The sequence below is a fragment of the Camelus bactrianus genome, chromosome 12 (assembly GCF_048773025.1).
Source record: "Camelus bactrianus isolate YW-2024 breed Bactrian camel chromosome 12, ASM4877302v1, whole genome shotgun sequence".
Lineage (NCBI taxonomy): Eukaryota > Metazoa > Chordata > Mammalia > Artiodactyla > Camelidae > Camelus > Camelus bactrianus.
The window spans coordinates 32,890,369-32,913,284 of NC_133550.1; the positions used below are offsets into that span (position 1 = coordinate 32,890,369).

Genomic DNA, 22,916 nt, shown 5'->3' on the forward strand with positions numbered 1-22,916 from the left:
AAAGATGAAGAATAACTCTAGAAGTAGGCTGAGAATCAGTAAAATCATGCAAGCCAAGAAAGGAAAGGGCTGAGAACTGACCACCAGATGGAGAACAGACCATTGCATTTAGCAACAAATGATCATGGGGAACCATCAATTTAGGTGGAATGGTAGGGACAAAGGCCTGTGTAAGAGAACGATGAATCTGTTCCCTCTGCCCAAAAAAAGGCCTCTGCAGAGGCTCAGCCCCTTGAGTTGGTCGAGTGAGCTCCTGCCGCACTGGGGGCAGAAGACAGAGCTGGCTGCCTGCCATCTGCAGCCAGTCCCTCTGAGCAGAATAGCCAGTGGTCTCAGTGGAGGCAATGGAGTAAAAAGCCATTCCCCCTGGTTTTTATTGTTTTCTTTAGGGTAGAAATCAAAGGCCAAAGGAGATATCCAGTTGTAACCTTTTGCTTCTTTTGGGACAGTGATGAACAGCTATCTCCCTCCCCAATCTGTTTATAAACAGACAGTTATTGAAAGAATGAGCCAACAAGTTCAATTTCTCAAACTGAAAGACTCCTGACAAGGAAACTTTAGACATAGCATACTTATCAAACAAAAAGAAACTTTCAACAAAGAACCTGTAAATACTGCATATTCCCCTATCTCATGACACATTTTCAGCCTGTCTCCTGGCTGGAGAGGACAGCCTGTAATTGTCTCCACTTTTTAACCCAGCACAGTGGGGAAGCTCATTATCTGTTGGGCAGTGTCCGCAGAGTCTGGGCTCATTCAGAGAAACTTCCTGAGGCTCTCCACCAACACCTGTGATTTTCCTTGATACCTGGTGACAACCACCTGAATTACAGGTGTGGGTCTGGGGAGGAAGTAAACACAGGACTGGCATTGTAAAAATCTACCCATTAGGTAACAGTAAATATTATATGAAGCAAGAGTAATAGGCTTAAATTTCAGTAGAATAAAGACTAAAAAAAGTTGTACTTTAGATTACTTAAGAGGACAGAGGACTATCTTTGATAAAATATCTTTCTTTTTCCAGAGGAAATAATAAAGATACCACTTTATTTTTAATCCTAAGCACTGAAAAAAAAAGGGGGTTGGGGGGGAATAGGAAAATGTACCATTTAAAATCTGAGAACAGATTTTCAAGCAAGTTAGTGTGACCTCTCCTCATTCCCGCCCCCAGTTCAAACTCTATCAGACTTAAGGTGAATGTGGCTGTCCAGATGTACAAAATGGAAAAGGTAACTGATGGTTCCTATTCCATGGAAAATCTCTTAAGGAACCAATGCAAAAGGGAGAATGGTGTTCTCTTTTTCCACTTCTGGAAGTTACGGTCCTAGGATCTAGGCACCTGGAGTTAAATCCCAGTTCTGCTATTTTCTGGCTTATGGACATAAACTCTCTGAGTCTCAATTTTCTTATCAACCAAAAGAGGATAGGAATCTCTACCTATACGGTTATCCTGAGGATTTAATGAGATGCTGTATTTAAAACTACAAACAGAGTCTACAATTAAGTGTTAAGTTCCTTCCTCATCTGGAATGAAGATTTGAAGTGGGAGGAGGCTCCTCGCTTTAATTTGAATGAACCCATCCAGGTCTTTCCTCTTGCCTCAGCTGAAAGAACTGACCAGGCTGGATAGTACGGCCCAGGTAGTCCCGAGCCTGAGGGAGGATGGCGTGGACTGGGGTTGGCCCCATGTCTTTTCCCGACAACTACTATATTTGCTGCTAGAAAGAGATAATCAGATTGTGTTCAAGAAAGTTATGAGGTCAAAGCTATAGGTACAGGTCCAGAAGGGGTCATGAGGGTAAAGGGACCTAAGGAGCCAATGTGGTGGCCAACAAGGAGTAGGGGGCACAAGCATGCAGTGGTGTGTGTCAGGGCCACCAGCAGCGGGTGTGTGTGACATCTTAATCCCCCAGCAAGTCAGAACCTCTTAAAGGGCCTCAGGCAGGATGAACAGTCTGTGGGATCTGGTTATCAGCATCCAGAGGATCTCAGAATGAGTTCTTGCTCAGCCACCACATGAGACATTCTGGCTCTATTCTCCACTTTACTTTTTAAAGCCTGTTGAGGCCAATGCAACGTGGCCATCCTGAGCAGGGTATTTCACAAGTGCCTTCTGCTGAGCTCGACTGGGGCAACTGGGAACCTCATAGGGAGTCATGGAAATAATTCAAAAAGAAGGAAAACAGCCATAGATTGCTAAGCAGAGCCAACAGCTGAAAATCCCTATCAGATTTTCAGCACAACCTGCGGGCAATATGAGATCTGGGACATGACCCATGAAATGGAGCTCAGAGAGAACATCTCTGCAGATAGAAGCCATGGTGGACACTCAGGACAACCCAGCACAGGGAAAGAAGCAGCCTAGTGTAGCAGTCAAGGACAAGGGCTTGTGGGTGACGCGACCCAAGATCGTTCCACCACAAACTGGAGCAAGTTACTTAACCTCCTTCGGGTTTCCCGTTTTTAAAAGTCAATGGACATGCACAAAAAATTGTCTGAAAGGGCACTTGTTTTAGGAGAAGACGGCACAGATAGGTACTAGGATGGGAGGATACTTTTTACTTCATGTCTTTATCCATTTTCATTTTTGAACCATGTGGATGTATGTCTTATTAAAAAGAACAAATTACAAAGACAGAGACAAGTGATGATAGTTTATACCTTACAGGATTACACAGGCCTGATAGATGGTAATTACTTACATAATTGCAGTTTTTATTATTAATATTAATTTGGGGATGCTGGTTGGGTCATCTGTCAAGTTTTTTTTTTTTTAAACCTTAAATACCCAGCAGTCTCTTATCACATACCCAGATTACTCTCTACATGCACCAGCCTTCCATTATGTTTATAATCAATGGTCTAAATTCAGCCCCTTAAAAGCAGCCTTATAAGTGGGTAAAATGAATTAAACGAGTACCACTTATAAGTTGACTGTAATATTTTTTTTTCACTTTTCATATATTTTAGAGAATTGCATTGTTGACAATGGCACCTGGTGTTATATTATGGACACCTGTGTACCTTTCCTCTATAGTCACCAGTTGTTAACATTTTGGTCACATTTGTGTTCTTTCTCTCTTTCAAACCAAATTACCAAAGGCCAAATTACCACAATTTACCAGCATCCCCTGCTAGGGTCTCTTAGCATAAATAATCCCTGGAAATCCATCTGAGCTCATCACAGAAAAGTGGCTTTTTCATAGCCCAGATTACAGTTCAATTTCACACACAAACACAACAGATTCATATACATATATATACATGTGTGTATACACACACACACACACACATATATAGGTTTTTTTTTTGACTATTTGAAAATTGTAGATAGGACACTTCTATCTCTAAATATTTCAGCATGTATCATATGAGAACAAGGACATTCCCCTACATAACCACAGTACAATGATCAAACTCAGGAAGTTTACCCATTATGAAAGACGATTAATGTACAATCCACATGCAAATATCCCCAGGTGTCCTAGTAAATGTTCTTTCCAGGTGTTTACTTTTGGATCCAGAGTCCTGTTGAGGCTCTTCCAGCGCACTTGGTTGCCTCCTTTGGTCTAGAACATTTAAGTAGGCTTATTTTGCCTTTCATGACACTGCCATTTTTGAAGAGCCTACGTCAGGTTCTGCCCTACCCTTCCTGCCCCAATGTCCTTCAATTTGTATCTGATTGTTTTCTGATAATTAGACTCAGGTTAAACATCTTTGGCAGGAATACTGCAATAGGTGATGTTCCAATGCTGCCTTTTATATTTTCATCTTTCTTTTTTAAATGTGTGAAGCCAGAAGTCCTTTAAAAATTCTAATATTCTTATTTTCAAATATCCAGCAGGTCAATTGTTGATAAGTGACTCCTGTCATCAAGTTATGATGGAGGCTGTGGACTATTTGTACAGGTCACTTGATTTAAGGGCAACCTACCTGACATCTTCTCATTCATCGATCCATGGAATCCTGCAGTAAGTTTCTGTTTTATGTCTCAAATATATATATATATGCTGCAGGCTATTCATGTTATATAAATGACCTCTTGGCAACTTTTGATCTTTTTCAGCCTCCTAAGGGAAATTGAGCGTATCCGGGGTAGGAGATGTTGGCCTCAATTCATGAGCCAGCAATATTCTGAGGGTCTTAGGAATGGTGCCTCATTATGGGAGCACTTACTTAAATTAAACTACCATAGCGCTCAGAATTCTAACACAGTGAGCTCTGCAATGTGCCCAGATGCAGATAAGCTGCAGGGAGCTAAAAGGCACTTCATACAATTTCAGATAAATCAAAATGTGCATCTGGAAGAGGGAAAAAGGTCTTGAGACCCATTATTTCCATTTTTCCTGAGGAAAAGACCCGACAGAAGAGACAAAGTAATGTTAAAATACGGAATCACCCAGAAAAAGAAGCAACAAAGAAAAAGAAAGATTATTCCTCTTAGATTTTATCTTTGGGTAAAACGGATGGCATAGTAAAGCTTTCATGGCAAAGGATTTTGTCAGCTAAAAGTGGAAGTGAATAAGGCCAAATTACCACAATTTACCAGCATCTCCCGCTAGAGTCTCTTAGCACAAATAGCCCCTGGGAATCTGTATCTGAGATCATCTCAGAAAAGTGGCTTTTTCATAGCCTAGATTACAGTTCAATTTCTCAGAAGTGTTTTTCTCAGAGAAGATCTCAGTTTGAAACAAAACTGATGAAGACCTCAAATGATACTAAGAAAGAATAAAAATTATCATGGGCTCTTTTGTGTCTGTAATTTTTTTCTACTTGTCTTTATTTAGAACTCTGACGAGATATTTTCTTGTAAAACTCTTAGGAGTGGTGATGATCAAGTTCTGGGGATTTTATTTTTTTTAGCCCCTTAAAATATTGTAACAGATTGTAGCTAAAAAGAACAATTTTTAAGTGATTCACATTTCTATGGTAGGTAGAAAAATGCTGATCTCACAGGGTTCCTTATCTAAAAGTACACTGAACCAATGTTATTAAAGTTCTAATCGTGTTATTTTATATTGCTATTGTGTATCTATGAACTTATTAATGCTCATATAAACAAAACTTGCATTTGCTATCATCAAATCTTTTTTAGGTAGCATGAATAAGAAAAAGATATAAATTGGAATAAACTAAAACCATAAAGTAATTTTAAAGTATTAGAGTCCATGGATTTGATATCAGTTGTAAACAGTTTAATTGCCTTTCATTTTATCAGTGATCTGTAAGATATTACCTATTCACTGTTAAGGATTACTTCTTGGCTTCCTTCTTCCTCATCACCCAACCAAATCCTATCTACTACATTAGGAATCCAAATGGAAAAATGGGCTCAGCTGTGTGACTTTAAGACTGCTATTTTATTTCTCTTAGTCTTAGTTTCATTATTTGTAAAATGGGAGAAACTGTGGTGCCTACTTTTCAGGATTACTGAAAGGATTGTCTGAGAAAACGCACACAGCAAGCTTTCAATAAATAGTAGCTGTTGTCTGTCATGGTCAAATCCCGAGGCCACCTTTCCCCATGAAAACATCTCCGGACCCCTCCAGCCCACAACTTAAGCGTACACTAATGCTTTGGCTGATTAGTCTTAAATCGTGCTCCACCTGTTTCACACATGGCAGCGTAGTTTCCCAGGCAGAGTGTCAGCCTTGAGGGTTATTTGCACTTCGGCCTCTGCTCAACCCTAACCACTGGGTAGCTTGGCAAGTCCTTGAGGTGCACTGGCAAAGGTTCTGGGTGGGCCGCATCAGACCTTTCCTGCAGGAGCTAAGTCTGACTCAGTCCACACAGAAATGTCGCGTGGTGACGTTTACTGTTTATTTGGCTTTGGTGGGACCACAATGCACCGCACCGGTGCAGCCTCGCAGGTCTGAAAGAAGAAAGGTGCACTATGGGCAGGAGCAGGCGGAGTGCTGTCCCCAGAGACCTTCCTCTCGAGGCAGAAATCTCGGGAGGGCACTGGCCTTCCAGGCTGTGCAATGGGGGTGCCCTTCAGGCATATCAGCCCACGTGTGGACGCCGGGTCCAGCTGCCCGCTCACCGGTGGGACTAGAAGGATCCAAGATAGGGGCGGCGTGGGGCGGGGACGTCCTAGACCCGCCCCCGCGATCCAGGGGAGGTCCAGACGTCAGAGGCCATTAGTGTGGAGAGGTCAATTCCTGGAGGTGGGGCCAGAAGCACACTGTCCGTGCAGCCAGAGTTGGGGGGCAGTCACAGGCTGCCGGAGGAATGTGCTGTGGAGCTCGGCGGGCGGCGCCGGAGTCATGTCTCGTGGACCAGGGCCCGCGAGGAGTCATTTTATTCCATGAGACGTTCGCTTTCGCACAGTCACACGGTCAAGAAGCGGTTGCTGCAGACTCCTCTCTTGGCTCCCGCGGCCCCGCCCATACTCGGGGCGGGCCAGGCCCCGCCCCCGCGGCGGCCGGAGGGGCGGGCCGCGCCGCCACGTGCTCCGACGCAGGGACCCGCCCGCCCACCGGGCAGAGCGCGGGCAGAGCACCGGCCCTGGCGCGCCACTCGCAGCGGGGCGGTGGCAGGCATGGCCACGGCGGCGGCGGCGGCGGCGGCGGCGGCGGCGGCGGCGGCGGCGGCTCGTGGGGCCGGTGCGAGGGCGGCGGCGGCGGCCCTGCGGGGCGGCTGCGAAACTGCGGCCCGGGGCCGGTCGCGCGCGGCTTCCGCGCGGCCCTTGTGCACAGCACCTGGGACCGCCCCGGGCATGAAGCACTACCTGTGGGAGCGCTACCGGGAGGCGAAGAGGAGCACGGACGGTGAGTGCGGCGGCGCCCCCCACCCTGAACCTCCAGTACTTGGGGGTCTCCTCCCCCCGGACTGGGGCACCAGGCCCCCTGCCACGCGGTCAGCGGGGAAGGCGGCACCGTCGGACCCACGCGGGTCCGCTGGTGACCTCCAGAGCCGCTCCCCCCGCCCCCATCGTGACCCTCGGTGGTCCTCAACCCCAACCGCGGGCGGCATCGCCTCTGCAGTGCGATTCCGGGAAACGCAGAAAAATGCGCCTCCAGAAACTTTACAACTCTTGCTTTTCTCCTATCGGGAAAGCCGTTTTGTAAATTCTTGAGATTTTTAGCCAGAAATCTGAATTGGATGAGATTTAGGCTCTCCCGAGGGTTCCACAGACATCGTTTGGGAGATGGTCACCCCCACGCACCGTTAGGTATTGTTATTAATGAGCGATATAATAGTAACAGCCGGAGTCCGGCAGGCGGCGGGTTACCTTGGATTCCGGCTGCGGGGCAGGTGGCAGCGTTTGGAGGCTGATTTATTTTCCTTCTTTGTCTTAGGGGATAGGGTAGGATTTGCTGTGCTTGGAATAGGATGGGTCCATTTTGGGAGTGTTCCGAGTTATCCACTAACCTCAGCGCGGAAGGGATTCCAGGGAGTGATCGCTTTGTGGCCAGATGAACATAAAATCAGCTTGTTTTGGTTGTTGGTAAGGGAAACGGAGAGGGACGAAAGAGCACCGAGTAAATACTAATGTCAGACACATAAATTGTCTCCCTGAATTCTTCCCCATACCTATGAAAGAGGTGCCACATCCCCATCCTATGAGTAAGAGAAGCCAGACTCAAGTTTAAGGAACCTGGCCAAGGTCACAGCTTGACCTGGGGTCTGTCTCAGCCCCTAACCCATTATCTTATTTCCTCATTGCCTTGCGGTAGCAGCTGGCCATTTGGGAACTGGAGTAAAGAGCCAGTGATAATTCATTGGTGCTGCTTCTTTCAGGGAAGATTTAGAACAGAAATTTTCACACAGACTTTATTTGGGGGGAGGGGATGGCACAGAGAGATAGGGAGAGACTATTTGGTGGAGAGAACATCCTGTAGAATCACATTTTCCATCTTTTGACCAGAAGTCAGTTTAATGAAAGAATGCAGGAGGCTTATTTTCGGTAATTGGAATAATTTTCTAAGGGAACTCAAAATGGCTAGCTGTGCAGAATTCTGTGAAATAGGGGTTGGTGTCGTAGTTTTCTGTTGCTCAGAGTTTAACTTCGCATCGGTGTTTGAAGTACTGTGTGGTGGCAAGAGGATTGGCTTTGGAGACTTTGGGAATTGCAGATCTCAGGTGAAAGAAATGTAAAAGATCATCTAGCTCAGCTTTTGGGCTGGCAAGCCTTTTTTTTTTAGATGAAATTTTAAATTGAGATAATTGTATGACATGCAGTTGTAAGAATTGATACAGGGAGGTACAGCATAACCTTTTACCAGTTTCTCTCAATGGCAGCATTTTGGAAAGCAGTAGTACAGTATCACAAACAGTATACTGACATTGGCACAACCCACAGATCTTACTCAGAATCCCCTGGTTTTACTTATGTGTGTGTTTAGCTCTGTACAGTTTTATTACATGTTGGTTTGTGTGTCCAGCACCACAGTCAAGATACTGAACAATTCACTGCAAAGACTCCTCATATTATCTTTATAACCACAACCACCTCCTTCCTGATGCTCTCCCTGAGTCCTGGGGCACTATCTGTTCTCCAGGTTTTGTCACTTCAAAATGTTATATGTATGGACTCATACAGTATGTGACCTTTTGGAATTGGCTTTATTGGAACTGGCATGATTTCCTGGAGATTTATCCAAATTGTTGCATGCATTGTATATCAATAGTGCATTCCTTTCTATTGCTTAGTATTCCATGGCTCATATATATCAAAGTTTAACCACTGTTTAACCACAGTGAAATGATCAATCATACTTCACTTGTGGAAGGACGTCTTGGTTGCTCCCCAGTTTTTGACCGTTACAAATAAAGCTGCTATAAACATTTGTGTACAGGTTTTGTGTGAACATGTTTTTTCATTTCCCTGAATGCCATTGCTTGGCTGAATGGTAATTGTGTGTTTAGTTTACAGGCAAAATTTTTGCCATTTCAATTTTATGGGCCAGATTTGCTGCTGCAGTTTGTGAGACTCTGGGGATGTCACAAAGCCCCAGTATCCTCATCTGTAAAATGCAGATGGATGCTTGTGGTACCAGCGTCGTGGGGTTGTGGCAAGGACTGAGTGAGTCCATCCACGAAAGGTGTTTAGAATAGTGCCTGGCAGATGAGACAGCTGAAGGGTTGGGTAATAAAGATCAGCTTTGGGCCCGAGTTGGGCTTTGGTGTGGGATAATGCCAGAGGGGTCTTGGAGTAGGACAGCTTGAGAGAGATTTTGAACTTATTAGCACTGCGACTTTGGTGGCAAGTTGCTTTTGTCTCTGACCTCAGTTTTCTCAACTGTAATGTGGGGATGAAGTGAGGATTTCTAGTGTGGGCTTGGCGCCAGGCACAGGTGCTCAGCTGCTAGTAGCTATTGTGGCTGGTTATTAAATAACTCTTCCGGTCTTAGACAGGCTTAGTAAGCAGTGGAGATGGGGTAGTTAGCTCTAGGGTCTGGGTCTCCTTTAGCTTAGGGCAGCACCATATGTGGCTTTTGAATAAGCCACCTAGCCTCTCGAGGCTTTGGGTTCTCTCTGTAGAATGAAGCCACTGGACTAACTGTGTGAGCCTTTTCAAGTGTTGCATGTCTGTGAATCAGTATTCGGGGTACCCCATGCCATCTTCACGCCCCCAGCACTTACCCACGTGGTTCCTGTTTCACCCCTGAGAACACAGGGACTTTCCTCCTCCACCCTGCCTGGGGCTGCACCACCCCTACCGTCCTTTAGCTGAAGTCTATGTGAGTACACATGCCCAACTTGCATTCGTTCACCAAGCATTTATGAAGCACCTTGCAGCAGGCTTGAAGGCTGTTGATTCACAGATGGATGTGTCTGAGAAGGAAGGGCCCACAGTCGTTGAGCACCTGCCCCTGCCAAGCGTGAGACCCCAGTTGACCAGATGGGGAGGGAGGTGGCTAAACAGAGAAGTGACAGTTCAGCTTAGGGTAGATAAACATCAGCCCCTGGGACTGGAGACGGGGATGCTGACACCAGAGCAGATCACTGCTGGGAAGTGCTGGGGATGCAGAAAGGCTCTCGGAGGCTGGAGGCTGACCCTCGAACTGTGTCTGTAGGAGTGAGAGCTCAGAAGAAATACTGATATTCATACCAAAACATACAGTTTTAATTTTCCCCCCAGTTTACAAGAGAACAAAAGAATTTTGTAATCTCCCTGATAATTGCTTTCTGGTGTTTTATCTCTTGCCTTAAACCAAACAATCCGTTCAGGTGTTTTCTCTTTGAAGAGGCTACCAGAAGGAAGCCAGCTCAGGCAAGAGATGATTTTTACTCTTTGTTTTACCCTTTCTCTTCCACCTTTTTTTTTTTTTTTAACTTTTTAAAACTTAAAAAAATTGTATTTTTTAGATCATTTTTAGATTTCAGGAAAATTGCATTCTTCTATAAACCCTATATGCAATTTCTCCTATTACTAACCTCCCACGTGATGATGGGATGGTGGTAGTGATTTACAATAAGAAATATGGCACAGAGATCCTGAGACCCTTAGAATTTCCTAAGATGGATAGAGTGTCTTTGGTTATGTTAATTAGGTGACTTTTGGAGTAGCCCTAGGCAACCAAAGGTTGGGGCCTGGGTGCTGGAGACCCAATCTTTTGATTAGAGAGTTAGAACTTTGTGTCTTCGCACCCCAACCCGCTCTGGAGTGTGGAGAGGGGCTGGAGATGGAATCAGTTGCCAGCCACCAATGATTTAATCATTGCTTGCGTAATGGGGGCTTCATAAATGCCTGTGTGATGAAGGTCCTATAAATGCCTCCGTAAAAACCCAGAAGGGTGGGGTTCCAAGTGCTTCCAATCTTCTGAACATGTGGAGATTGATTCTGGGAGAGTGGTGCGCCCTGGGAGGACACGGAAACTCCTTGCTTTATGCATTTCTTTCTTCTGGCTGTTCCTGAGTTACCTCCTTTTATGGTAAACTCGTGATCTAGAAAGTGAAGTGTTTCTCTGAGTTCTGTGAGCCACTCTAGTAAATTAATTGAACCTGAGGAGGGGGTTATTGGAACCTGCAATCTGTAGCTGGTCTGTCAGAGGCACAGGTGACAACCTGGACTTGAAATTGAAGTTGGGCTGGGGACAGTCTTGTAGGACCAAGCCCTTAACCTGTAGGGTCTGATGCTCTTCCCAGGAGGTGTCAGAATTGAATTGTATCGAAGGACACCCTGCTGTGTCCAGGAATTGTCTATGTGGGGAAGAACTCACTTTGGAATTGGATACAGAACCCTTTAGATACATTTGTCACAATTAACCAATATTGATAACAAGTGTCAGTATTAACCAAAGCCCATATTTAATTCAGAATTCCTTAGTTTTTAACCTGGTGTCTTTTCTACTCCTGGATCCCATCCAGAATAGCGCACTGCATTTACTTAGTTGTCATGTCTCCTCGGGCTCCTCTTGGCTGGGACAGTGAGTGATTATAATTTTAAGGGCTGGATGTATTTGTGTGGGGTCTGTATTCTCTGTTGTGCTTTATCTTTGTGCACATCTTCTTTGCACTTAATCCCTGGCCTTCCCTGTGTGCTCATCAGATAATCATCCTGTCCTGTTACATGCAGAGTGGAACATTCCTGTCTCTTCAGGAGAAGTTGCTCCAGTCACACACTTGGGTAGCCTGGTGGATTCCCCCCACTTCAGAAGTCGTCTCAGAGCCTGGTCCTTTTAGAACATTTGACTCCTTGGCTGGAGCTCTGAAGTAAATTGAGTTGTGGAAGGAAGTATGGGGTTTAGTGCGAATTGTTAGAAACAGCTTTTATAGGGTGGTGACGGATTTACTTAGAGTTCTCGACTGATGTTCAGTAAGGGCTGTGTGTACACAACGTAGTGTGCAGAGAATAAGGGTAAGATGCAAACCCTTCCCTCAGTCCGAGGGATACCTGTGAGATAATTTAAGAATTAGACTAGCGTTTCTCAGGACTGTGTTCTATCTTGTGAGAGATTTGGTTAAAGAAATATGGAAAATATATGTTAAAGAAGCTTCTTTACAGATAGGCTTATTAGAGCTAGTAAAATACACGACTCTCTGAGAGGGAGGATGTAGGCATGGTACTTCCCAAAGAAATTTGACCATGGAGCCCCTTTTTTTGAGGTAATAGCTCAAAACAGAGATTCTGAAGAATACTTCGGGAGGTTCTAAGAATATGTATAATAAGAATGTATATTAATAATGCCCAAAGATACTTAACTGTATAACCAGAAATGTGCTTTTTCTGTGCAGCAGAGAGAGTAATAGGGACCCTTTGAGAATCTGGAGAAAGCTGTGTATTCTGTTTTTAGAAAAACACAAACATTTGCATCATTATACATAACACAGGCACACACACAGCACACACAGACTATTTTGGATATAATTCAGGAGCGTCTGTCTTATCTGGTGAACTCGGAGCTCCTTTATTCCCTTTGTTATCCTGCAAGAAAAGTGTGAATGACTGACTGGGTTGGGGTGCTTATGGAGGCAGAACTCAGCATGCGGACTGTTTTCGAGATCAAAATTTGCATGTAACATCCAGCAGTCTGTCTGGAATAATGGCATGTTTGAGGTTTTCTGTAACTGCTGTGGAGGTTGTGGGGTGACCTACCGGCAGAGAGTGAGAGGTTGAAATCTAGAATTTTTTTCCTCTTTTGCTGTGTATCCTGAGTAGCATAAAGAGGAAGTGAAAGGAGATACAGAAAGGAGATTAAAAGATGATTTTGTTGCCAGTCTTTGAAGGTAAGTAGAATTAAAAGTATATATTTTTTCGAGAGTTCTGAAACTTGAGCACGTCGGAATCACCTGGGAGCTTGTTTAAAAGTGATTTTGAGGCCCTAACTCTGGAGATTTTGGTTCATGAGGCATGGAGCCAGGGCCTAGGAATCTGTATTTTTACAGGCTTCTACAGGCTGCGTTTTACAACACTCAGTAACGCTGGGTTTGGAAACCAGTACTTTGTTGAACTCTTGAAGACATGTGGAAACACAGACATGCTCTGTATTTTAAAGTTCTTTTGGATTTTGGCTTCCAGCAGTTTGGTAGATAGTCAGGAAACCTTTTTGTTAAGGACACTCTACGTGTGGATGAAAAATACAGACATTATTTGCATGTGTAGCTGAGCTCTGAGAAACTGAAGAGAAATCTCAGGGACTAAAAATCAAGACTGGTGAGCAGCCCTGAAGGCTCTATGGTCTTGGGAGCATTTGCTGGGTCTTATTGGCGGTGCCTGCTGCCTCTTGGGAGGGGCCACACACACACAGTCTGAGACTACCCTGTATATCTGGGACCTACAGAGGGCTGCCTTCCATGCAGGGACAACAGGACAGTGTGTCACTCTTGGTCTCTGCTCTAGACTTTTTCCTGTAAGATTGGGGAGGTTGGAAGAAGTCTCCCCATGACCTTGTAATCGTAGGCTAGTTCTCACAGGGGTTTGGGCTTGAATTTATTCTGCTTGCATGGTCTGCTTCTGTAATCTCAAGATGAGAAGTGAACCAGAAGTGGTCCCAGGGTGATAGCATCCTGGGTTTCCTGACAGAAGCAAATGCACATTCTTCCTGGATGAATAGACCTTTGACCCAGGCCCAAAGGAAGAATTTGAAAGAAATTGGTAGGAGTTTGAGTAAATCTAAACATATTGACCATATAGGAATCAGTCGGAAGGAGAGCAGGCGAGGAGGTGAAAAATAGAAAAAAGCAGGAAATACCATAAAAGATGATGGTGGAAATAATTCCAAACAGATCAGTGATCATGATAAACTCAGATTAAAAGATCATCAGATCAGATATAAGAAACACAGTCTAGCTAGATGCGGTTAATAAGAGATACACTCCAGAACAAAGAGGTAGAAAAGGTTGAAGTTAATGGAATGGGAGATGATGTCTTGGGCAAATGCTAACCAAAGAATATCAGCAGGTATGAATATCAGACAGCTGCTGAAATGGCATTGAAAGGAAATGATGATTATATAGCAAGAGTCATAAATTACTGTTCATGGGCCGGATCTAGCCTCCTGTCTGTTTTATTAAGTTTTGTTGGAACAGAACCTCATCCGTCTATTTCCATGTATGTATATTTTGTGTCCTTCTGTGCTGTGACATCAGTTGAGCAGGTGCAACAGAGACCATGTTGTACAGCCCACCACGCTTACTGACTGGTCCTTGGTAGAAAGTGTATGTTGACTCCTGAACTAAAGCTCTGCTTATGTATCAACATGGATGATTCTTGCAAAAATAATACTGAGTGGGAAAAAAAGCAAGTTGCAGACGTAAACCGATTGTAAAAGATTTGAAAACACGTAAAAGATGCTATAGATCACTTGTAGGGATACACATGTATGTGGTCAAAGTAAAGAAATGCAGGAAGAATGATAAACACCAACACTGGGGAGGTGGTTACCTCCTTGGCAGGAGGAGAATGCAGGTGAGGGCTTACAGGGTGTAACTGCTAAGCTGCATGGTGGGGACGTGGGTGTCATGACACATTCTTTAGAAATCATTTTTTTTTTTTGTTTAGGTGTGTGATATTGGTAATTCTGTGGCCACAGGAAATAAAACAGCAAAAGGCCTTAAGGGAGAAACATGCCACACAATAATTTTGAGATTTTCAGATAGGAAAAGAAATTCCTAAAATAGGAGAGAACCTCAGGGGCCCCTAGAGGTCATGGAGTCCAGTCCTCTGCTGGAAGAAGGAATCCCTTTTCATTTCTTTAAATCACTTTTAATTTCCTTAATTAGTGTTTTATAGTTCTCCATGTATAAGTCTTTCACCTCTTTTTTTTTTTTCTTTTTTTTTTTAAACTCCTTTTCAAAGTTAGGTACTGCATGTTATGTAGTTGAGATGGTGCAGAGGGAGGCTAGCTGATTGCTCAGGCTGGACTCTTTAGGAAATTTTTGTCCTATAATGGGTTGGACCTTAACATTGAGAAACTCGTCTTTCGGTTTGCTAGGGTTCTGAGGAATTGTTTTATAGTAAGTGAACTTACAAGATACTGTTATGTAAACCTGGATAAATTTTTAATTTGTATTTAGAAATGTAACTCTCCAAGTAGATTGGAGTGTTTTTTTTCTGCTCTCTTTGGAGCAGGAAAATCTACTTGAAAAACATGATTAATACCAGAATATCAGAATGTTGTTTGAGTATCCATTTATTTAACAAGTATTTTTTGAGCACCATCAATGTGCTGGTTACTTTAGCTGTTAGTGAACAAGCAGGCGTATAGCTAGGGTTACAGTTTTCAAAGTTCTTGCTCTCAGATCTCTTTTACACACTTAAAATTATTGAAGATCCCAAAGCTTTTGTTTATATAGGTTATACTGGTGGTGAGTATTAGAAGTCAAAACCGAGAGATTTAAAAAATATGCACTTATTGATTAATTTAAAATAACAGCAATACATCTGTTCCTTGTTAACATAAGTGACATACTTTTTATGAAAAGTGACTATTTTCCAAAATAAAACCAAAAGAATGTGATGGTTTCACAATTTTGCAAAACTTCGTAATGTCTGGATTGATAGAAGACAGCTTCTCAGATCTGATTCGGCGTTCATTTTTCTGCACTATCAGACGTCACGTAGCCTCCAGGAAGCTCCCCTGTACATTGGAGAGAGAACAGGAGTGAAAAAGACAGCCAATCTCTGTATTAAATTCTTATCTGTCCTGTACCAAAGCACCACAGATTAGTGACTTAAAAGAACACGGATTTATTATCTTACAGCTCTAGGGGTCAGCAGTCTGAAACGGGTCTCACTGGGCTAAAATCAAGGTGTTGGCAGGACAGCTAGTGGAGGAGTTTTCCTTGCCCTTCCAGTCTCTAGAGGCTTCCCTCATTTCTCTGGTTTATGGCCCCTTCCAGTTTCAAAGCCAGCAGTGGCTGTCCGTCTTTCCCACATCACATCACTTTGACACTGAGACGTCTGCCTTCACGTAAGGACCCTTGTGATTACATGGGGTCCAACAGGACAATCCAGGATATTCTTTATCTCAGAGTTACTGATAAATAGCCCTAATTTTGTCTGCAGCCTTAATTCCCCCTTGTCATGTTGGGTAACACACATTCATAGCTTCCAGGGGTTTGGATGTAGAGGTCTTTGAAAGCCACTATTCTGCTTACCACATTTAAGTATTATTATAAAAAATAGGTTTGATCTGAGATTCCCTGCAAGAGCCATGTGTGGGGGTGAGTTTCCAGATGATGCTGATCTGGGAGGAATATTCATTGAATGGATGAGTAGAAAAAAGGAGAAGGGATCGACATTTATGGAGCACGTACTGTGTGCTGAGTGCTCTGCCAGGCCTTCGACTTATATTTTATTGTTTGTTAATCGTGCAACTTTGGGCCAGTTACTTAACTTCTCAGCTTTATTTTCTTATCTGCAAACTGGGGGCAGCAGTATTTATCTCATGGAGCTCTCATGTCGTTAATTGAGATAACGAATGAGAGGTGCCCCATGCATAGCATATGGAAGGCATATTTATTCTTTTCTACTTCCTCTATACTTTGATGAAGAATTTTTTTTAAACATTTTTTATTGATTTATAATCATTTTACAATGTTGTGTCAAATTCCAGTGTGGAACACAATTTTTCAGTTATACATGAACATATATATATTCATTGTCACATTTTTTTCTCTGTGAGCTACCATAAGATCTTATATATATTTCCCTTTGCTATACAGTATAATCTTGTTTATCTATTCTACATTTTGAAATCCCAGTCTATCCCTTCCTACCCCCCGCCCCCTTAGCAACCACAAGTTTGTGTTCTATGTCTATTTCTGTTTTGTATTTATGTTTTGTTTGTTTCTTTGTTTTTAATTTTAGATTCCACATATGAGTGATCTCATATGATATTTTTCTTTCTCTTTCTGGCTTACTTCACTTAGAATGACATTCTCCAGGAGCATCCATGTTGCTGCAAATGGCGTTATGTTGTCGGTTTTTATGGCTGAATAGTATTCCATGGTATAAATATACCACATCTTTATCCAGTCATCTGTTGATGGACATTTAGGCTGTTTCCATGTCTTGGCTATTGTAAATAGTGCTGCTATGAACATTGGGGTGCAGGTGTCATTTTGGAGTAGGGTTCCTTCTGGATATACACCTAGGAGCAGGATTCCTGGGTCATATGGTAAGTCTATTTCTAGTCTTTTGAGGTATCTCCATACTGTTTTCCACAGTGGCTGCACCAAACAACATTCCCACCAGCAGTGTAGGAAGGTTCCCTTTTCTCCACAGCCTCTCCAGCATTTGTCATTTGTGGATTTTTGAATGATGGCCATTCTGACTGGTGTGAGGTGATACCTCATTGTAGTTTTGATTTGCATTTCTCTGATAATTAGTGATATTGAGCATTTTTTCATGTGCCTATTGATCATTTGTATGTCTTCCTTGGAGAATTGCTTGTTTAGGTCTTCTGCCCATTTTTGGATTGGGTTGTTTGTTTTTTTCTTATTAAGTCGTATGAGGTGCTTATATATTCTGGAGATCAAGCCTTTGTTGATTTCATTTGCAAAAATTTCCTCCCATTCCATAGGTTGTCTTTTTGTTTGACCTATGGTTTCCTTTGCTGTGCAGAAGCTTGTAAGTTTCATTAGGTCCCATTTGTTTATTCTTGCTTTTATTTCTATTGCTTGAGTAGACTGTTCTAGGAGAAAATTTTTGAGATGTATGTCAGATAATGTTTTGCCTATATTTTCTCTTAGGAGGTTTATTGTATTTTGTCTTATGTTTAAGTCTTTGATCCATTTTGAGTTTATTTTTGTGTATGGTGTAAGGGAGTGTTCTAGTTTCATTGCTTTACATGCTGCTGTCCAGTTTTCCCAACACCATTTGCTGAAGAGACTGTCTTTATTCCATTGTACGTTCTTGCCTCCTTTGTCGAAGATTAGTTGACCAAAAGTTTGTGGGTTCATTTCTGGGCTCTCTATTCTGTTCCATTGATCTATATGTCTGTTTTTGTACCAATACCATGCTGTCTTGATGGCTGTAGCTCTGTAGTATTGTCTGGAGTCTGGGAGAGTTATTCCTCCAGCCTCTTTCTTTTCTTCAGTAATGCTTTGGCAATTCTAGGTCTTTGATGGTTCCATATAAATTTTATTATGATTTGTTCTAGTTCTGTGAAATATGTTCTGGGTAATTTGATAGGGATTGCATTAAGTCTGTAGATTGCCTTGGGCAGTGTGACTGTTTTAACAATATTGATTCTTCCATTCCAAGAGCATGGGATATCTTTCCATTTTTTAAAGTCGTCTTTAATTTCGTTCATCAATGGTTTATAGTTTTCTGTGTATAAGTCTTTCACCTCCTTGGTTAGATTTATTCCTAGGTATTTTATTACTTTGGATGCTATTTTAAAGGGGATTGTTTCTTTACTTTCTTTTTCTGTTGATTCATCATTAGTGTAAAGAAATGCAACTGATTTTTGAACGTTAATTTTGTAACCTGCTACCTTGCTGAATTCTTCAATCAGCTCTAGTAGTTTTTGTGTGGACCTTATAGGGTTTTCTATATATAGTAACATGTTGTGGGCATATAGTGACACTTTTACCTCTTCTTTTCCAATTTGGATCCCTTTTATTTCTCTCTTGCCTGATTGCTGTGGCTAGGACTTCCAAGACTATGTTGAATAGGAGTGGTGATAGTAGGCATCCTTGTCTTGTCCCAGATTTTAGTGGGAAACTTGAGTTTTTCACCATTGAGTACTATGCTGGCTGTAGGTTTGTCATATATAGCTTTTATGATTTGAGATATGTTTCCCTCTATACCCACTTTGGTGAGAGTTTTTTTTATCATAAATGGGTATTGAATTTTATCAGATTCTTTTTCTGCATCGATTGAGATCATGTGGTTTTTGTCCTTTCTCTTGTTGATGTGATGTATTACATTGATTGATTTGTGTATGTTGAACCACCCTTGTGTCCCTGGGATGAACGCCACTTGGTCATGGTGTATATAATCTTTTTTATGTGCTGTTGGATTCTATTTGTTAATATTTTGGTGAGGATTTTTGCATCTATGTTCATCAGTGATATTGGCCTATAATTCTCTTTTTTTGTAGTGTCTTTGCCTGGTTTTGGTATCAGGGTGATGGTGGCTTCATAGAATGAGTTTGGAAGTATGCCCTCCTTCTCAGTCTTCTGGAAGAGTTTCAGAAGGACTAATATGAGTTCTTTGCATGTTTGGTAGAATTCCCCAGTGAAGCCGTCCGGTCCTGGACTTTTATTTGTAGGGAAGTTTTTTATTGCTGATTCGATTTCATTTCTAGTGATCAGTTTGTTAAGGTGGTCAGTTTCTTCTTGGTTCAGTCTTGGTGGACTGTGTGTTTCCAGAAATTTGTCCATCTCCTCTAGGTTATCCATTTTGGCTCCATATAGTTTTTCATAATATTCTTCTATGATATTTGATGAAGATTTCTTGATAGTTTGCCTAGTACTTGATCCTTTGATGTGACTAAATTTTCTAAGATTTTTTCCCTTGAAACAAATGTACGTCTCTTGAGCAGTTGTTTGTTTTTTTATTAAATGACTTAAAGATTAGGTTATCATTAAACCATTACTACATATAATTTTATTTCAAATGTAATTGCATATAATTTTATTTTTGGAACTTTAGGAAGTATGATGGATTTCTGTGGAGCCGTCAGAATTACAGCTATTACTTACAAAGTAATAAGAGAGATAATTTTAACTTCTAGCTGGAGTAGTATAAATGTCATCTGTATTATTAATTATTCAGATGAGTAATTCTATTTGTCATGGATTGCTTTTCCCTGGAGAGGGTGCAAAATATCTAAAGTAATGGAAAAGTGAAAGCTGCTTTTGAGATGAATAGATGCAATAAAGTGACTTCTGAATTGTCCCCCTCTGGGGGCACGCCCACCTGGTGGTGTAGTGTTTCTTGATCTCGCCCACTGCTTGTGATGTTGCTCACTGCAGGGCCTGTGCTTTATTACTTATTTTTTTCGTAATCCTTGCACAATGTCCTGTACAGTGTCTGGCACATAGTGGGTGTGCAGTAAGTGCTTACTGAAAAAATTCCTGAGACTTTAGTGAGTGGGAAGACCAACTTACAAAAATATTGCTTGTTGTATGATCCCGTTTATATAAAATTCTATAAAATGTAAATGATTCTGACCCAAAGAACAGCAGTTGCGTGGGGATGGGCAGGGATGGAGGGACGGAGACGGGTGGGATTCAAAGAATTGTGAGGAACTATTTGGAGATGTTAGATGTGCTCAGTGTCTTTATTTTGAGGATGGCTTCATAGGTGTGTGTGTATGTCAAACCTCATCCACCTGTATGCTCTATGTGCAATTTATTATATATCATTTGTATGTGAATAAATCTTACATCGTAAAGACAAAGAAATAAGGGAAGGGCTACGATTTAGCCTGGCTTGAGGCTGGTCCCCACCCGTGGAGGTGGGACACTGGAGGTGGCCCAGTGCAAGTCCGGTGTTCTCGTCTGAAACAGCTGTGGTGGGAAGGTCGGGTGGAGTCCTGGAAGAGCCCAGAATGTGTGTGTTTACCCATGGGGAAAGGTCATTTCTTATCTAAGGGTTGGGGTTGCTGGGCAGGTAGCCCCATAGACGTTCACTTTGTAGGGAAAAGGATGCCTAGGACACTTTGTTTCACCTTGGCATCTTTTATTGGGCTGTTGTAAAAGTGATTTACAAGTGAATCGTTCTTGGAGATACTGGAGAAAACAGTTTCTGGCTAAAAATAGTTGTTTTAAAATCTCTAAGGTCTAACAGTAGCATGCTCTTATGAATTGTTTGATTCTAAGTCACACTTGCTACTCAATTTTATTTCCCTGACTGTAACTAATTATCAGCTGAAAGGATATTAAGTGGACACAATCACATCAAGTAACACTTGTTGGCACCAAACAACATTCTAAAGATACATGTGAAACCTGTGTTATGGTCAGATTGCTCCTTAGCATGTCAGTTGCACCAGAGCAAATTCACGTTTTTTTCAGAGAATGTGGAATTATCAGTAGCAGTAAGTGACTGGACTTTGCCCGGGTCTTACTTGACAGAAGAAAGTTGTAATGGGGTGCAGTTTGCTAAGAGAAAATCATCTGTAGTGGGGGTTGTCTTTGTTGTTGTTGTTGTTGTTTGAATTGGCAGTTTTAGATGAGCAGTTTAAGGGTTTAAAACTTAGATATGGAGCCTTGAGTTCACTTGTGGAAACAGTGGGGGAGATGCAAACACTGCTTTACCTTAGAAACAAAAGGTCCTTACACTTTTATTTTCTCATGTATTTTCAGTCTATAGGTATACTTTTAAAAGAAATTTTGAAATATTGTTTTCAGTCTATGTATTGAAACTTATCCATATTGACTTTAAAAAGAGAATTTGAAGCCATGTTAAGTAAATATGAACTAGTTCATAAAGTATTTTGAATATTTATGAATATTCATGAAATACATGAATATTTCATCAATATGAAATACATGAATATTATGAAATAGAAACAGGAGTTAAGATTTGGTCAAATTAGGGGAAATAAATATTTAAAATCTGCTCTAACTTTTGTTGATGTAGGAACATAGAAACATGCTTTGAGCAAAGGAAGGTGACCCCGAGCTGGTAGGCTTGCCTCATCTTCATTTTCCTCCTGTAAAGGTGGATAGTAACTGGTGTCTCATGTTAAGTGGGGTCCATGTGCATCGCTTTGTACGGTGCCTGGCACACAGCACATGCACATACTTCCTAGCCACTAAAATGCATGTTGGTCCACTGAGTGCTGGGAAGATTCACAGAAGGGTTGGTGGTGATTGGTACAGGCATTCCTTGGTCTGCAGGGGATTGGCTCCAGGAGCCCGAGAACACCGGATGCTCAAGTCATTTATGTAAAATGGTGTAGTGTTTGCATCTAACCTAAGCACATCCTCCTGTACCCTTTAAGTCATCTCTAGATTACTTACAGTACTTAATAAATGTAAATGCTGTGTAAATAACTGTAAATACAGTGTAAGTGCTGTATAAATAGTTGCTTGTATGCGGCAAATTCAAGCTTTGCTTTTTGGAACTTTATGGAAAATCTATTTTTAAAAAATATTTTCAGTCTGCAGTTGGTTAAATTTGTAGATGTGGATGTGTAAACCACAGATATGGAGGACTGACTGTAGATGGGGAAAAATGGAGGCTTTTATTCTGTTTTTGAAGCTCTGAAATTCTCTGGGAAAAAAAGTTTCTTTTCCCCATTTTTCTCCTCTTTTCTTCTTCAGGGGCTTCGTACCTTCATATTCTTTTTTATCTAGGACAAGAGCTTGAAGTCTAGGGCATATGCCGAAAAGAAAAATTCTAGCTAGTTAAATAAAGAAAAATGTCATCTTAATGTCTCTGGGATTAAGTTCAAAAAATTGAACTTCAAGGATTTTCAGGTGCATTCCAGCTTTTCCATTTGATCATTTTCCTTTTACCATGTTTGGTCCCTGAGTTCACATATCTGAGATGTGTTTGGGCATCCAGTTGGAGTAGGTTGTCCCCCAGGTTTTGCTTTTTAATATAACTGTAGTGAAATCTTTGTATATAAATCTTTATCCACATCTCTGAATATTTCCTTAGTATACATTCCTAGGAGAATTACTAGGTCAAAAGGCATGAATATTTTTAAAAGGCCCTTGTTTCCTATGGCCAACCTGCTCTACAGAAACTCAAAACTGATTTGTACTCTTAAACAGCCAAGAGCTGCCCGGTCCCAACAGCAGCACCAGCTCTGTGTTCTGCCATTAACAACAGAAAGGGGGGAAACCCCACCCCCTAAAAAGCCTCTTACAAATAACAACAATAGCAACAAAAATACCACTGCAGTCTCAGGAGAAAAATGGCTTCTTAGCCAAGTGACACATGCTTATCATAGAAAAAAATGTAAGTGAAGTAAAGCCAGTAAAACCATTTGTACTCCCACCTTTCAGCGAAAGCTACTCTTAACTGTCTAATTGTTTTAATTTACTTTTTAAAAAATAAT

General features: G+C 41.9%; 2 protein-coding genes across 2 annotated transcripts in view; both read left to right on the top strand.

The window, feature by feature from the left end:
* Positions 1–5,016, top strand: part of LOC123612963 (putative tetratricopeptide repeat protein 41) — a 67,504-nt gene extending 62,488 nt beyond the window's left edge. The window contains 3 exon segments of the mRNA XM_074375166.1: positions 3,842–3,971; positions 4,067–4,266; positions 4,269–5,016. Coding sequence (XP_074231267.1) covers positions 3,842–3,971; positions 4,067–4,266; positions 4,269–4,732 — 794 coding nt within the window. The 3' untranslated portion in view covers positions 4,733–5,016.
* Positions 5,017–6,131: 1,115 nt separating this feature from the next.
* Positions 6,132–22,916, top strand: part of NT5DC3 (5'-nucleotidase domain containing 3) — a 55,918-nt gene continuing 39,133 nt past the window's right edge. The window contains exon 1 of the mRNA XM_010970440.3: positions 6,132–6,770. Coding sequence (XP_010968742.2) covers positions 6,308–6,770 — 463 coding nt within the window. The 5' untranslated portion in view covers positions 6,132–6,307. The remainder of the gene's footprint in view (positions 6,771–22,916) is intronic.